Source organism: Schistosoma haematobium, chromosome 1 (assembly GCF_000699445.3).
Source record: "Schistosoma haematobium chromosome 1, whole genome shotgun sequence".
Classification (NCBI taxonomy): Eukaryota; Metazoa; Platyhelminthes; class Trematoda; order Strigeidida; family Schistosomatidae; genus Schistosoma; species Schistosoma haematobium.
In genome coordinates this window covers 64,572,796-64,589,440 of record NC_067196.1, presented here as the reverse complement: position 1 = coordinate 64,589,440, position 16,645 = coordinate 64,572,796, and the positions used below count along the sequence as shown (strand labels likewise).

General features: G+C 39.9%; 1 protein-coding gene across 2 annotated transcripts in view; it reads right to left on the bottom strand.

Annotated features, from left to right (window-relative positions):
* SPTAN1_2 (Spectrin alpha chain, non-erythrocytic 1) overlaps positions 1–14,294 on the bottom strand; it is a 33,214-nt gene extending 18,920 nt beyond the window's left edge. The window contains exons 1-9 of one of the 2 annotated variants that reach the window (XM_051209365.1): positions 14,101–14,294; positions 10,885–11,030; positions 10,747–10,849; positions 10,589–10,714; positions 10,326–10,550; positions 8,444–10,292; positions 4,648–6,094; positions 3,688–3,787; positions 3,504–3,652 (exon numbers count right to left, since the gene is read on the bottom strand). In XM_051209365.1, the coding sequence (XP_051074818.1) occupies positions 3,504–3,652; positions 3,688–3,787; positions 4,648–6,094; positions 8,444–10,292; positions 10,326–10,550; positions 10,589–10,714; positions 10,747–10,849; positions 10,885–11,024 (4,139 nt within the window). In that variant the 5' untranslated portion in view covers positions 11,025–11,030; positions 14,101–14,294. Of the gene's footprint in view, positions 1–3,503; positions 3,653–3,687; positions 3,788–4,647; positions 6,095–8,443; positions 10,551–10,588; positions 10,715–10,746; positions 10,850–10,884; positions 11,074–14,100 lie in introns of those variants that run through there. The other variant, XM_051209366.1, reaches the window with a different exon arrangement.
* Between the last annotated feature and the right edge of the window lie 2,351 nt (positions 14,295–16,645).

Here is a 16,645-nt window from a genome sequence, read left to right as displayed (position 1 = left end):
GGAATGAAGCAGTCGAACGCGTTGACAACTTCACTTATCTTGGATGTCTGATCAGCGCTAATGGGTTGGTGTCTGACGAAATCTCAGCACGGATTCGAAAAGCTCGCTTGGCTTTTGCCAACTTACGTCACCTATGGAAAAGGCGAGATATCCGTCTATCAATTAAGAGACGAGTATAATGCACAGCAGTTCGTTCTGTTTTACTTTACGGCTGCGAAACGTACCCATAAGGAGTAGAAGGTATTCGTAAGTTACTAGTACTTGATCACAGATGCCTTGGAAATATTGCTCGCATCTGCTGGGATCACCGGGTAAGCAATAGTGAGGTTAGACGCAGGGTATTAGGGAATGATGGTAAATCAGTTGTGAATCTTCATCGACTGAGATGGTTGGGTCACGTGTTGCGTATGCCTGAACACCGATTACCACGACGTTCAATGCTAACCGGTGTTCGGGATGGTTGGAAGGAAGTTAAAGGTGGCCAAACCAAAACGTGGCATCAGTGTTTGAAGTCACTAACTTCTAGTCTGAGTCATGTTGGTAGATGCAGACTACTTGGTTGGGTCTGCGTGACTCGTAACCAATGGTTGGAGACTCTGGGTGACATGACTCAGAATCGATCACAATGGCGTATGTGTATACACTCTCTGTCTTCCCTTAAACTATGAGATTAAAATCGCTTCATATCTTTCTTTCTACGAACTAATTCTTTCTTCCTGTACTATATCCTTATTGCAATCTCTACTTTATATATTACCACCTCTGAATTCACTACTTTTATGAATCCGGTGTCCATCTTGTTGTGTTAATAAGGTATGGCAACTTGGTGCCCCCAAACGCCCTGGTATGGCCGAGAGTGGGGTGGGTTCGCCCTCCCTCTCGAAATACTCTCACACGGCCGCGCGTATACAGCCTCTGCCAGAAATCCTACTCACTGCCTTCTCGTGGCGGGGGTGTTGTTTACGAAAATGAGAGGACGAAAAGCGAATGTCCGGCGCTTTAACCGGATTCCAAATCTATGGTGCACATGGGCACCAGTATCCTGCGGGAACAAATGGCGTATGAACCGATTTTCGGTCACCGGCTACCATGGGACTGCATCTCCTTACGATGCTCCACTGCCTTGTGGGTTAGACCTTTAGGTCAAAGGCTCGGGGTGTGACCCCCTAAGATAACCACCTGTTTCGGTCTGGGCACCCGGGCAGTATCGCAGCCCACACGCAATTAATGAACTGAAATTGTGTGGCGCATATATATTTGGCGCACTCCTGTACCAATATATATGTGTTCAAATAAAATAAAATGGCAACTTGGACCATGCCTGGTCCTACGTTGTAGCTGACTGACTGACTTTCTTCCAACCATCCCGAACACCGGTTAGCATTGAACGTCGTGGTAATCGGTGTTCAGGCATACGCAACACGTGACCCAACCATCTCAGTCGATGAAGATTCACAACTGATTTACCATCATTCCCTAATACCCTGCGTCTAACCTCACTATTGCTTACCCGGTGATCCCAGCAGATGCGAGCAATATTTCCAAGGCATCTGTGATCAAGTACTAGTAACTTACGAATACCTTCTACTCCTTATGGGTACGTTTCGCAGCCGTAAAGTAAAACAGAACGAACTGCTGTGCATTATACTCGTCTCTTAATTGATAGACGGATATCTCGCCTTTTCCATAGGTGACGTAAGTTGGCAAAAGCCAAGCGAGCTTTTCGAATCCGTGCTGAGATTTCGTCAGACACCAACCCATTAGCGCTGATCAGACATCCAAGATAAGTGAAGTTGTCAACGCGTTCGACTGCTTCATTCCCTATCGTTAGTTCAGGTGTTGACGCAGGTGAGTCTTGAAGAATCGCATTCCAAACATTCTGGCATTGTTGCTCAGTGCTACCAAAAGACTGCATTCTATCAGCGTCTTCGCCAAACAGGACTATGTCATGTCGGTCGATCAATTACGGTATGCCATTGGATTTCACGAGAAATGTGTACGGAGGAATTACTTCAGAGAATTAGAGATTTATATTCAATTATCAGTCTGAGTGACATTAGGAAAGTAACTATTTTTTCTTCCGATCACTAACCGCGAAACGTTTTGAAGATTCTAGAGCGTTGGAAACACACTTTAACCTGCTGACTACTAGATCTTTTCTGACATCCAGGGAGCCAGTTTTGATCTTCAGATGGAAATAATAGACCTGTAAACTGACAATCTCGGTGAGCGCTGTAACATTGACCGATCATTTCATTGGCTGGGTTTATGACATACAGAGAACGGGTTTCACAATATCAAAAAGTTTGCTTTTTAGGTTTATTTATATTTGTGAGTAAAAACTTTTATGTATGAACTTTAGTAAGTCGAAATTGAAAACCTCAATAATGAGCGCGAATCTGAAGTCAGTATTATGCATTATAAGAAAAATGACTTCTCACCAAAAGAGACTTGTGGTAAACATTTTATTCGCACTCATTTTATAAGGTAATTTCATTGTAGCTGATTAGTATCCTAGTTGGGAACATTCCCATTTTGCATGTGGGACCCTTGCCCCAAATGCCCTGGTACTGCCGAGGTTGGGGAGGGTTAGCTCTCCCTCTTGAAATGCTCTCACAATTGATTGAACGAAATAAATAGATACGATAGGTTTCTTTTGTTGATACAGCCGATTAAGTGTATACGTGTTACTCAGTATTATACCACAAATAACCTAGTTTCGCATAAACTGAGATGTTTTATTCGTGGTTCGTTGCAGTCTTTTAGCTGAGGCAAATAATCATGGAAGTTTTTAAGTCTGAAACAATACGAATTGTTAGAATGGCCTACTAGTGTTATGCCCTCACATGGCCACGTGCATACAACCATTGTCAGGGAAGTCCTACTCACTACATCATAGTGACGGGGGTGTTTACGAAATTCAGAAGACGAAAAGCGAATGTCCGGCGCTTTAACCGGGTTAGTCGACACGGACGGTTCACCTAGGGGAGTTGGAAAACCCTGATTTCAAACCAGTGGTGCACATGGGCTCCAGAATCCTGAAGGAACAAATGGCGTGTGAAACTAATGTTGGTCACCCGCTACCACGGGACTGTATCTCCTGACGTTTATCCACTGCCTTGTGGATCAGACCTTTAAGTCAAAGGCTCGGGGCGTGGCCCTCTAAGAAAACCACCTGCCTCGGTTTGGGCACCCGGCCAGTATTTCAGCCCTCATACAAATTAAGTGATTAATGTGGCGCATATGTATTTGGTGCCTCTGTACGAATATTTGTGTTCAAATAAATAAAATAATTTTGGTTAATACTGAATGGTTTATCAGTGTAAATAGTAAGCACTAAAGCCTGGTAAATGTTGAAAAACATACGAATTTATATCCATATTTTAACTAAAATAAGATGATATGAGGATTTATTACATGGTCCAAAGAACCAAATTATGTTCTGAGAAAGTGCAAACTGTACACAAAAAGCACTTATTTTCCTCATAAAAGTATTAACTTACACATTAAGAGCTTCTCTTGCTTCTGTGATTTCTTGGAGTTTTTGCCGTACGACCTCCGAAGCATAATGTCCATTATCAAGTAACTCCTTACCGAAGGATTCGAAGTTTTGAAAAGCTGGAGCACGAGTATCGATTTCCGTGCGGTATTCCTGTGAAGATAAATAATGTAAATGAAATGACTTACACGGTGACTATCTAACAACGATTCTGCACTTGTAACATATGTGCCCACTTGCTTTGACGATACCAAACCATTCATTGTACTAATCCAAGACTGGAGATCCCTGAAAACAAAAAGTTATACATAAACAAACGGAATTACTATTTGTTAAGAGATCAGAATATCAAGCTTTAGTTTAATTTACTCAAATAATAACGTGTTTTAAATTAAGCTTAGAGACAATAATAATTAGACGTCCGTTTATTATTGACATCTGTGGGACCCAATAAAACCGAACATCTTTATATGTCAGATGTACGAAGAGACGTAAGTTGCTATAATAAGTCGGTATCGGAAGTAAATAGCACGGAAAACTAGTTGATTAGTACTTTCAAAACTATTCTTCAAAAGTAGGATTATGTAGCTGAAAGGGAAAACAGTAACTTAATACCTAGGAAAAGAGCACTATTTCAAAACGCATCTCATAAGCAAAATTACGAAAACTAGGGTAACGACTATAAATTTCGGATGGGTTGAAAGGTACTTGTTGATAAAAGTACATTCGTATATTTTAAAAGCTCGTTATTATACGCTTAGTCAACCTCCTATTTCTCTGGGCTTTTTTTAGAAGCGTTAAACTATATCAACCATTAGTTTACTTACCATTTTAGATTAACAACTTGAATAAATATACTAGTCTAGGGGTTGCATGTTGTACCACCTACATGAGCAATAGGTTAATAGTTAAATTGTTTAACTTTTAATTATCCATTCGTAAATTAGAAACTTACTACATTTACTCTAGAAATGTTACTAGGCCACAGAAAATTTGGTTTAAAGCCTCCTGTGTGAAATGATAGGTCGAGAAAACTTTCGACCAACAGCTGAACAATTAGACTATAATTACCGAGTGAAACTAGATAATCTTATATTTATCCGGAATATAGCATGATATATACATAAATAACTGTGAGTAATTATTACCTTGCATCAGCGAGGAACTTTTGGAGATCTAAGGAATCTAAAAGTTTGGCTTTTCGTTTTTCAGCAGTTGCAGCTAGACTATCCCACAAATGGTTGATTTCTTCTTGATGTGTACATATAGCTTCTGCATCCTGAGGATGGATCTGTATCAAGTCAGCAGCTTTTGAATCTAATTGTTTAACCCTTTCTCCCAAAGCTACCAGGTCCCTTTCTAATGCATCATGTTTACGTATAAGACGCTGAACAGATGTGAAGTCATTACCTACATCATCTGTTAGTAATCTATTCTCCTTCTCTTCAATCCATTCTTTCGCTTCATCACATTCTCTGTGATAGCGTTGAACGGCATCAATATCTTCTAATTCTTTAGCCTTTTTGGCAGTGACTTCTTCTAACTGTTCATACTTCTTTTGGAGTTGCATGATAATACCTTCTATCTTCTCAACAGCTTCAGTCTGGCCACCTCGCTTGAGTTTATCTGCCTTGGCACACAATTCTGTTACTCTAGCTTCTCTTTCCTTTTGTTCCATAACAAACTCATCTACCTTCTTTTTCTCTGACTCTACTTCCTCTAGTCTTCCAGGGACGATGGTCTCCGTGACAGCAACTAGTTCTTTCTCAACTACCCATTGATGTAAATCGTTAGCCTCTCTAACTAGTTGGTAGGCTTCGACGGAATCCTGTAACCTCTCTCGACGATCACGACCCAGCTGAAGAAGATAATTATATTGCTCCTCCAAACGTTGCTGCTGCGACGCTACAGTAAGTGGCTTGGCTGCTAAACCAGCTTGAGTGTCAGAAACAGGAGCCTCAACTTTCTTGACATACGCTGCAGGAACAAATCCTTGGCGATCATTCACTTCCACTTTCCACCAGTCTTTGTGGTTACTGGCTAGCAAGGTTAAGATCTCTCCTTTCCGCATCGAAACTTCCCTAGGAGACTTTTCTTGGTAGTCATATAAAGCAATAACTACATCTTTGCCGAGTAGATCACTTACTGGGGCTTCCTGCATCCGGCAACTACTAGCTTGAATGCCGAGAGCTTCAATGGTTGAACCATATGCCTCAATATCGGCAAGGAGAGCGTTATGTTTTTTCAAGAGTGCTTCCGTAGAGTCTTCATCCCGACCAAACTCGGACGAACCGACCAATGGTTCTTTTTCTCGCATCCAACTTTCTGCTTCACTTGCATCAGCAAAGTACTGTTGGGCCTGCAATGAATCTTCCAACAGCTGTCGTCGACGGTCTGCCTTTTCACAAAGTTGGGACCAATCGGTAGTTAAATCGGTTATACGTCTTTCAATGTCATTAGCCCCATAATGGTTGGCGCGTATCATGGCCTGACCTTCTTGAACAACCTCCTCAATGCGTGGTGAGTGACCATTTATTTCCGCATATATTGCTTGATGTTTTTTTATCAAGTTCTGCACGCCAATCAAATCACGACCTGAAATATATTTAAAGTGATCAGTTAGGGGGAGGCATATATAAATACATCCGAAAACAATGAACAAGTAGTAGGGGCCACCTGAATGCATAATTAAATCTGAAATATTGTATTTGAAATAGATATAACTTACTTAACTCATCAAAAACACAAGGAATATTCTAACTTTTTGTTAGGTTTCTTATCCACTACTCAAAATAATCAATACACACAAAGTAGGACTTGATACCGAATGTACACCGGTTTAAGACATCACAATACAATGTAGAGCAATAGAGCTAAAACGATAATACCAATAGTAAAGAAATAAAGATATGGCACCGAACAAATGAAATAGGGGAATGAGAACCAACTGTAAACACAAAATCCAACAAATGTGAAACAGCTGAAGGTGATAAAAGAAGACGAAGGGTGTATTAGCGATCTCCGACCAACTGAAGAAAGTTAGTTATTTAAGCGACCAGGTTTAAAAACCAAAGTTTTCCGAGTATAATCGTTTTACTATATAATTGGAATAGTTGTGAGTTCAGCACTCGACTCCCGGCTTTTGGGTTAGTGTCTATTTCAGTTTTGGAAACTGAACAGGATTGTTTGACCTTTCCCAAGCCGAGTACATAAATTTGTACACGATTCCTGAGTTAGAGTAGCACTGTCACAATAAGTGCAAATAACGACAAACTCCGTAAAAGTTATGTAACAAGCTACACGAAAGTCACAAACCGTGATTTAGAACCTCTTTCGGAAAGGGTTATGTCTGTTTATATCTAACAATCTATAAACGTGAAGATATCCGTTAATTGGTAGTACCCTGGGTTATGAAGTTGTAAAGACTACAGTTGGAGTAGGAGCAAGTTGGATACGAGCTACGAGCGAACAAATCAACATGTGTGATTAATCCATGAAATAACTGACCGTTTCTCTGATCCACGTCGGTAGGTGTAGAATAAGTGGTTGGAATTCAGTGACAACCGCGACTACTGGCTGGCAACACTGGTATGACATTGTTCAGAGCAGAGCACAGCATTCCTTGTTTATCATTTCCTAGGTCCCGACCTCCATTATTTTACCATACATGCCTTTCTACTTCGTCTTTTCAAACCATATGTCAAACCACAGCCTACCTCAACGGGCGATGTTTTTTGGTGCAAAGGTATGCCTGAAGCTAGGGGTGGCCACACCAAAACATGGCATCAATCGATGAAGTCACTGACAATTAGACTAAGCCATGTTAATAGTTGCAGACTACTTGGTCAGGATTCGTGTGATTACCGTAACCAACGGTTAGAGACATTAAATGACATGGCTCCGAATCATTTGTGATAGTGCAGCTGCACCCATTCTTTGTCGTCCTCCAAATCCTGAGTTACTAGATTCCTCATTACTTTTTTTGTCTAGCTCATCAATATTTTCTTCACGAGTCGTATCTCCAATGCCTAGTCTTTCAATTACGACGGACACTGTTATGACCCCTACCATTCTCGGATTCGGTCTGAAAACTTCATCTCTGTGCTAATGGGGTATGGCAACTTACGTACAGGTTCCATGTTGTGGCTTACTAACTATATTCACAATATTTAGTCATTCTCACCATCGGCACCACTAAGATTATTCGACCACATTACTGTTTATCTTGTTGAGTTCCTTTCGTTGTGATGAGGTTTAAAAGTCCGGATTAACGCACATTAACTACGACTGACTGACAGTACAACGAACCGCCACAAGATTATCAACGCAAGTATAGATGGGTTACCACAAACATATTTTAATTTACAACCAACGGATACGTGGATGGGGCTAACAGTGACTAAAGTAGAAAGCATTTCGAACAATCAGAACAGAAAAACGGACTTTACCCTATAAGTACAGTATTCCATGACCCGATATTTGGTATGTACTGACCCTAACATGATGAGTCTGCCTAATTCATTAAAAAACATCTGTTTGGTGCATTTTCGACTTGATATTACTTGTGGAGTCCTGTTTTTATGGTTGAGCATACAAAAACCAAAGCCAACCATTAACAATGTAGAACCATGCACGGTTGTGTACCGACCAAATTTTTACACAGAAGTTGAAGCAAATCAGTACATATGTAGACCTTAGCCAATACATATTTGTCCCGGGTCTCAGAATGATTTATCAAAACGTATTAGTGACAACAGTCCATACATATATCGTCAGAAAATAAAATCGGATATCTGAGGTAAAAACATATGAGCATCTGCAAAAGGCAGCATACTGCTACTGCATACTGCTGTGAAAAGAAGCTAATTGCTTTACGGCACATAAAAACCGTACACATGTGTACGGGGAACGGGTGCCGACTAAATAATTAATTTTTCTGCTTACCTACATTAGTGGAGCCCGCGACTGGATCTTTCTCTCGAATCCAATCTTCCTCGTCTTCAACATCCCTAAAGAACTGGTGCAACTTGTAAGCATTTGACAGTTTTTCACGGCGTTGATTTAATGGTTTCTGCAAATCGTAGTAACGTTGGGACAGCTGCCGCTGCTTCTCCTGGATTATGGGAGCATCAAAATGACCCTCAGAAGCAAATGTGTCAGCTTGGACTTTAAATGCTTCTATGCGCTCACGATGGGCAGCAACATCAGATTCTAGTAAGTTGAGTCTCTTCTGTGCATTCATTACTCCGTTAAGGTCTCGGCCAACATCTTCTGATGCAATTTGGGCTTCAACATCATCTAACCACAACTCGACATCCTCAACATTGCGGACGAATTGTTGTTGTCGACTGGCTTGATCTAAATTTTTCTTCTTGTTCGCCATAGCATTTATAAGATAAGACCAAGTCTCATCCAACTGGTCGATTTTTAGTTTTATTTCAGCTGAATTGCAGTGATTTGCGTTTAACAAATCTTGACCTGTTTTCTTAATATCTTCAACACGAGACTGGTTAGCTTGTATCTCAGCTTCGAAGTTCTGATGTTTTTGAACTTTTGTCTGTAAATTAGTTGAGTCTTTATAGCTTTCATCAAGTGCATTTTTTAGTTTTTCCGATATCCAAGATTGCATTTCATCGGCGTCACGATCAAACATCTGATAACGGTGAGAATCTTCAAGACGCTGACGGCGCCTCTTAGCTTTATCCTTTAAGGCTCTTCGTCTATCTTCCAAAGAATGCTGCAACTCTGTGACCTGTGCAGCAGCGTAGTGATTCGTTTCTATAAGTTTCTTTGCCAACTCATCAAAATGATGCATCTTTTCCTCTTGAGCTAACAACGACTTCTCAAAATCTTCGTGCTTTCTAATAAGTGCCTCAACGGAATCGAGAGAATCGCCAACATCCTTGATTTCCAAAAGTGCTTCTTGTTTTCCGATCCAAGACTCTGACTGTTCTGCATCTCGATAGAAATACTGAAGACCCATACATTGTTCTAGTTGCTCGCGTCTCTCTTCACATAGTTCCAGAAGGGCAGCTTTTTCTCTTTCCAAATTGGAAAGCTTTGCAGCGATTTCCCCGCTAGATGGATGGCCAACACTGATCAGTGCTTGACCCTCTAACATGCACGTGTCGAAACTATCGTTTCGCGAGTTAATTTCCGCAGTATATTCCTTATGGCGTTCTACTTGGGCCTCAGCACCAGCGACATCCTTTGCTAGATCATCAGCAGAGATCAACCCTTTCATGTCTGTCATCCATATACTAAGGTCTTTCCAATCGGCGAGAAAACGCTGCATCTTGAAAGACTCTTCCAGTTTACTTTTTCTATCCACAAATTGATTCTTAAGTTTCTCCCAAGCAGCAATTAAAGCTTCATATTTACCCTGAATTGTGTCTTTAGAGTCTGGATGTTTCTGTGCAAGAGCCAAAGCATCATCTCCTAGTTGACCAATCTTTTCATCCAAAGCAGCTAGATCCCTCTCCAAAGCGTCATGTTTCCTTTGCAGTGCTTGTACTGAAGCCAAGTCACGACCACAGTCTTCAATAGATAGAGGAATAGACTTTTCATTTACCCACGATATGGCTTTATCTGTATCCCGGAAGAAACGTTGTATTTCGTAGGCTTCAAGAAGTTTATCTTGGCGCATCTTAGCCAGATTTTTTAAACGTTCTAGCGCTTCACGAACCTCACGTGACTTTTCTATTACCAAGGTGTCTTCAGGAAATTCCTCTTTCAAAAGTTCATCTGCTTTGTGGTAAATGTCTTCTGCACGACTTTCCTGATACTCAAGGTCCTGAAAAATATTAATCATCAAACAATGACAAACCTTCATAAACTCGTCAAATTTCTTCTGTAGTGCCTCAACGTGCTCTAAATCCTGACCGAAATCTTCAGAAGTTACGTAAGTCTCCTTCTCACGTGTCCAGAAAAGTATCTCATCGACCTGACGTAAGAACTGAACGAACTTAAGAGTCAGGTTAATGAGACGCGATTTTTCTCTGAACATGGCCATCAACCTTTCCCAAAGAGCGTGCAACTCATCGAGCCGGTTCTATGAATGTTACGTAGATACGCAGAGAAAGACCTTACCTTAATAATCTCAGAAGCATAATGTCCTTGCCCTATCATCTCTTCACCTGAAGAATCTAAGGCTGATAGTGTCTCGGAGTGAGCTGTGACTTCGAGCTCAAAAGCCTGATGCTTTTGTTTTTTGGCCTAACCAAACGGTCAGTCATTAAATAATTTACCTGGAGGTTACTCAGTTCCTTGAAATCCTCATTTGCATAAGTCTGCAACTTTTCATTAATCCAGCTCTCAAGTTCATCAGCATCACGCTTAAAATACTGGTACCTTCGAAAGTAACATTTAGTCGTATTAGATATTACCTCTTAGCTTCCTCTAACTTATGACGACGATACTGCGTTGCCTCTTTAAATGCAGAATAGCGAGACAAAACTTGCTCACGACGTTCACGAATATCTTCAGGAGTTTCCAATATCTTCACCTTAGTTGGAGGCTCAGCCATCCTAGTCTACAAAAACGAAACCTGCTTAGACCTGGGAGAACAACAAAGTGGTGCAATTAAACACATGAAATTGTCTTATACGATTAAAGAAAGATAAGTTGGAATGAAAAGAAGAAGCACAATAACACATCATTTTTACAATTTTGATTCACTCATTTTGCCTCATATACAAATAATATGTAACACTGATACAAACCTACCATCCTCTTAGTACGATCACGCAAACTCAAACGTCTTGCGTATGCTTAGCGACATCAACTTTTGGTGTTACTTGTTCTGCTTATAAAAGTCCTAACCTCAGTTTCGCTTCATTTTCTCTTACTTCTCGACTTATTTTGGCTATAGTTTTTCCAAGTTATTTGGAAATCTATGGTGGACGACCGGGCAATATAAAAAATTGCTAACGCCAAGGTTGTAGATATCCTATGGATAGTGTTATGCAACGCCAGGCGTGCAATGAGTTTTACCACGAGGTGTTTGCGAATCTAAAATTTTAACTTTTAAAAGGTTTAATAAACCTGAATGTGTGTGGTTGTGCGAACGGTGCAGCTCGGACGCAAAGAGCTTGCAGTAGTTAACACTACTAAAAGTAGCGTAAGCAGGCCCAATTCCGCTGGACCAAACTAAAGTGAGTCTGATGGTGGTTGATCCATCGTTGCACAAATCGTAAGGCAGTCGTGTCAAGTGTGATGAAGATCGACTGATTCACGTGAGCGTATGAAAGACCGACTTAAAAGAGGTCTGTAAGGAACTCAAGAAAGTAGCTTTCCCAACAGGAACAACAATAAAAGCCATGACCTGGTCAGTAAGTCATTGAATATTCTTTGGAATCTCACAATGTTTGTAATTCAACTAAAATCGCTACTCCATGTACTACTGATGAATGGATACTAAGTGAGAGTAAGAAGTAACCTAACACCACAAGAGAAACACGGTTTCCTTAGCCGTAGTTAGCAATCGGAGAGTGACCACAGTAACAGGCCAGTTATCTTTAAGAGTCAAGGCAAGCAAACTTTCAGAGCTTTGGGAACGGCATTGAAGGGCTAACAGGCCTACTTGGACAGCTAAAACCTGAAGATACCTCTGACATCACCTTGCTAAAGGCTTATAGACTAGGTAGCTAGACAGACTTCAAAAATAACCGGACCAGGCTTCTAAAGGTAGTATTTAAACACCCCCATGGAAGGGATATAAAAACACAAAATCGATGTAAACTGAAAGGACAAGGAGTCACTGTCCTTACACACTTTGTCGCTTACTGACCTTATGAAAAAACGAGAAGCTGAAAGTGAGCTGAAGCTAAGATTAGGTGCCGATGAAAAGGACATGTGAACTGTAAATTTCGAGTAGTGAAGCGTCGACTGAGAATAATATCGACATTAATTTGGGTCCATCATGAAACTTCTTGAATGACCTTTGTATCTGTTACATGAATTTCAGGAGCTACCTCAATAAGCAACCGAAGCCGGGTGTGCAGATTGATTTTATCAAGTCAGATGTGTTCGCCACCATAGAAGTATATAGTAGATAATAGGAAACTTAGTTTTGGAAATTCAAGAGAACTCGGGAGCGTAAATAAATAGCAGCTTTATTTGTTGGAAATACTATTCCCATTACCATTATCCCGTGAAAGTCGGGCCCATTAATTAATTAGTTTCTGCTTGTAATTCGAAGTACGAGAGCTGCTAATTTGTTTGGTTTACCTCATCCCGGATTGTTACGTAAATAAAATTTTTCTAGGCGATTTCAACTCACGTTCTTCAATTTGTTGGTGTTTAATTTTAGGAGACGTCAATTCACCTACTATAGACTGGAAAAATATGAGGATTGAGCTGTTCAACAATTCTTTTGAACATAATCAGTTGACGTGGTTATCATATGTGCCCTGGCGCAACATGTGAGAAGAGCGGCTAGACACAACTTGGACTCCGAATAATCTTTACTGTACCTCATATTAATTCGTTATGAAGATGAGGTCACAAACCTCGATTTAATGCCACCACTAGGTAAGAGTGACCATGAAGTCACAAATTTTTATTTTCGTATGGTTATCAACAACGATGTGTTAGCCCAAGCCAGACTAAACGCTTGAAAAGTAAATACACATTAAATTATGCACTCAGCATCCTAAGTAGATTGAACAATAGAACCATAAGTCTTTGCAAATTTACACATAAAAGTTATAACACCTCACGTTATTGAATTACAACAGGGAGTCTGAGAAGCCACCAATATGATTCAGTAAGGAGGTTTGTACGTTTCCCAGTAGATAGAAAAAGATAAGGAAGAGGTTTAAGTTACTGTTTATTGATGAGGTAAAAGTCTCAATACTAGGAAGCCAAAAAAGCTTTATGTAGGCAAATCTAAGGGATCCGGTGAAGTACATCCTACATTACAAAAAGAGCTATGAAAGTTTATCACGAATCACATAAGAACATGTTTTATTCTATTTGTAACCGAGGGCAAATTACCGAAGAACTAAAACAACTCTGTAGTAATTGTTATCATTCAAACAGGTGTGGGAACTATCGGTCCATAAGCCTAGCCAGAGCGATTTGTAAGGTTCTACAAAAAATTATTCGAAATGACTTATTCCAGTATCTAGGCGAAAACTTGATTTTTTCTTAAAGGCAGTACGGTTTGAAAACAGGTTGTTCATGTCTCATATACGTATTAGTAGTCCGTGAGAGTTGGCGTGCTCTGAAATATCATAGGCTATCTATAGATGTGGCCTTCATCGACTTCAGTAAGGTTCTCAACAGTTCCACATAACAGGGTGCAACTTAAGATTAGTGCTATTGGGAATGGAGGTAAATTGTGTATTTGAGTAGACAATTTCTTATTTGGTCGTCAACAAAACAACAACAGATCATCGATCGCCGTCAAAGTTGACGACAACCAACGGGCATAAGTTAATCGGATGCCATTGACTTTCCGATGCGGTGATAGTTTCATTAACTTGAGTACGTACTCAATCATTTGACATAGATCACCTACTTTGGTAATCTACACTCCATATGTTTTAGAATATACTCATTAGTATAAGAATTAACAACTGAAATATGAACAGACTCACCCGGTTCCTGTAATTGTATTAAATTGACCTGTCGGTTGTGTGTACTAATGAAGTGTTGGTTACTACCTGACTGATATGACTTAACCTATCCATTCTTCTTAGGTCACGTTTTGATCTTGTAAATTTTTCGCTTATCAACTCTGACTATTTTTATGTAAGCGTATGTGTGCGAATTTGTTATTTGACTAATCATATGTCTTTAACTTAATTATGTTCGGCTATGAATATTGACTAACTCTTGATTAAAGGGACTTGGTTCACATGCCTCCTCCACAGCGCATCATTTTGTTTCTCTTTGTTCCTGTGATCGTCTGACTGGGTCAATGATTGTACAAAATATACGCATTCGAAACTTTTTCTTGCATTTGAGTTATCTCAATTCCGTTATTCATCGTCAAGTCGATGATTATATACGAGGTTAGGCGTCATGTGTACTACAATAACATCCACACCATCCAATCGGAGTCAAATAAGGGTCCACTAGATTTAAATCCTTGATATCTAGAATTTACACCATGGATTTCCCGACATTCTCCACTACAATTCCCGTAGCTGGTCGGAGATCATTACCACGATAATATGTATCTTATGCAGACTCCAAACACCTCATATTCGAACGAAGAATCCCTCCTTTCAATGGATTTGTTGGAGTCTCTTACGTTACCGAATGTCTAAAATTTCTATATTGTAGTAGAAATTAATACATTCCACCCTCCAGTCCATCAAATCTTGAGGCAGCAATAAAACAAATAGCGATTTTTAAAGTCATAACAAAATTTTCCGCCTTACCATTAGAGTAAAGTTGCCCGTGAGCAGTGAACAAATATCTGCACTGTAAAGTGTCATCGATAAACGAATCAACCAATGATAAAGTGAAACACCCACCACCGCATTAACTTTCTTTAAACTGGTATGCCTACGCCTCGTTTATTCACCACTCACAGGCCATTATGAGTCACTAAAACCATGGGAATCCCATCTCGACTAAATACCCTTCTTAATGCTCGGATTGTGAATTCAAAATTTGGTGAAGTTGTGAAAAAATTCAGGCCAATTCGGAAACAAATCAATAACAACATGTGCATAGTATCTGCCAAGAAATGAACCACAGTAGTTCGCATGAATTCTCTGCCAGGCATCAGATAATACTGATCATGGAGTCCAATTCGAAGAGAGACTTTTCGACTTATAACACTTTCCAAAATCGTTTGCCACACGACATATATCCGCATTTATCTCCGGCCACCAACATGTGAGCTTTGCCAGGAACTTCATCTTGTCAACACCAAAATATCCACTATGACGATCTTCATGAACAGATTCACGTAATGAAGAAACAACAGCAACACTATCATTAAGACACAGAACACCATCTGGAGTAGTGGTGAGCTCGTACCGCCTTGAAAAACAGGCAGGAATTCTACGTGTCATATTGGCATTCCAACATTTTCGTGTGGTACTGAGTACACATCCAAAGTATCGACGGGTTTATTTGACGATATCTTGATGTCTCACTGGTAAAGATTGCAATAACAAACGGTTTGAAGTATTGACAGATCTATCTTGTAATGATTGCCGATAAATATAGTCAACTCATTGAGCTTATTTGGCACCTCTTTGATGAATCGTATAGTCATAGGCACACAAAGCAATACTCCATCGTTGAACCATGGCAGATGATGGACGTGCAATGGAGTTTTCAGGATGATAAATGAACATTAAAGCTTCATGATCTGTAACAATAGTCAATTTCTTTCCAAATAAATACTAATGAAGTCTTTTGATGGTCCAAAACACAACTAGTGCTTCTCGCTGAGATTGCGAATAACTTTGCTCATCAACACTAATTGTGCTTGAAACACAGATAACTGGTCTAAATTCCTACCCCAAAACCGTAGCAATACCCACAAGTGATGCGCCAGTGATAAGTACAGAATGTACACTGGGGAGTAAGTTCGAGGAATAGCATCACTTTGAAGAAAATTCAGTAGACTTCGTAAGCATGACTCTTGTTGCTGACCCCATTTAAGCGTATTGGATATCAAAATATTAAGTAAACAATTGGCACAACGAGAAAAATCAGAGATAAAACGTGAATAATATTGAAGATCACCCACTAGTGAATGTGAATCTGTAAGATTTTTCTGAAATGGTGCATTTGTCAGTGGAGCTTGTTGTTTCATATCTGGTCTCAAACCATTACTATCAACTAGGTATCCAAGACATTCAAAACTAGATACACAAAATGAACACTTATTTGGATTCACCGTAATATTCTTCTCAATTAGACGACGCCAAAAAGCAATAAGTCTCCGGTCACGAACTACCTTATCGGAATCATGAACAATGAAACCACCTTGACCAACTCCAACACCTTCAAGATCACTGACTACCATACTAACCACTACCTGGTGTGGATAGAGAACAACTTAGACCGAACGGAAGGAAATGGAGTTTGAAAAGGCCACAAGGAGTGCTAATTGTCGTCAAAATAGATGAAGATTGACCTAAAAGGTATTAAAGAAAAGCATTTTTAAAGTCAACT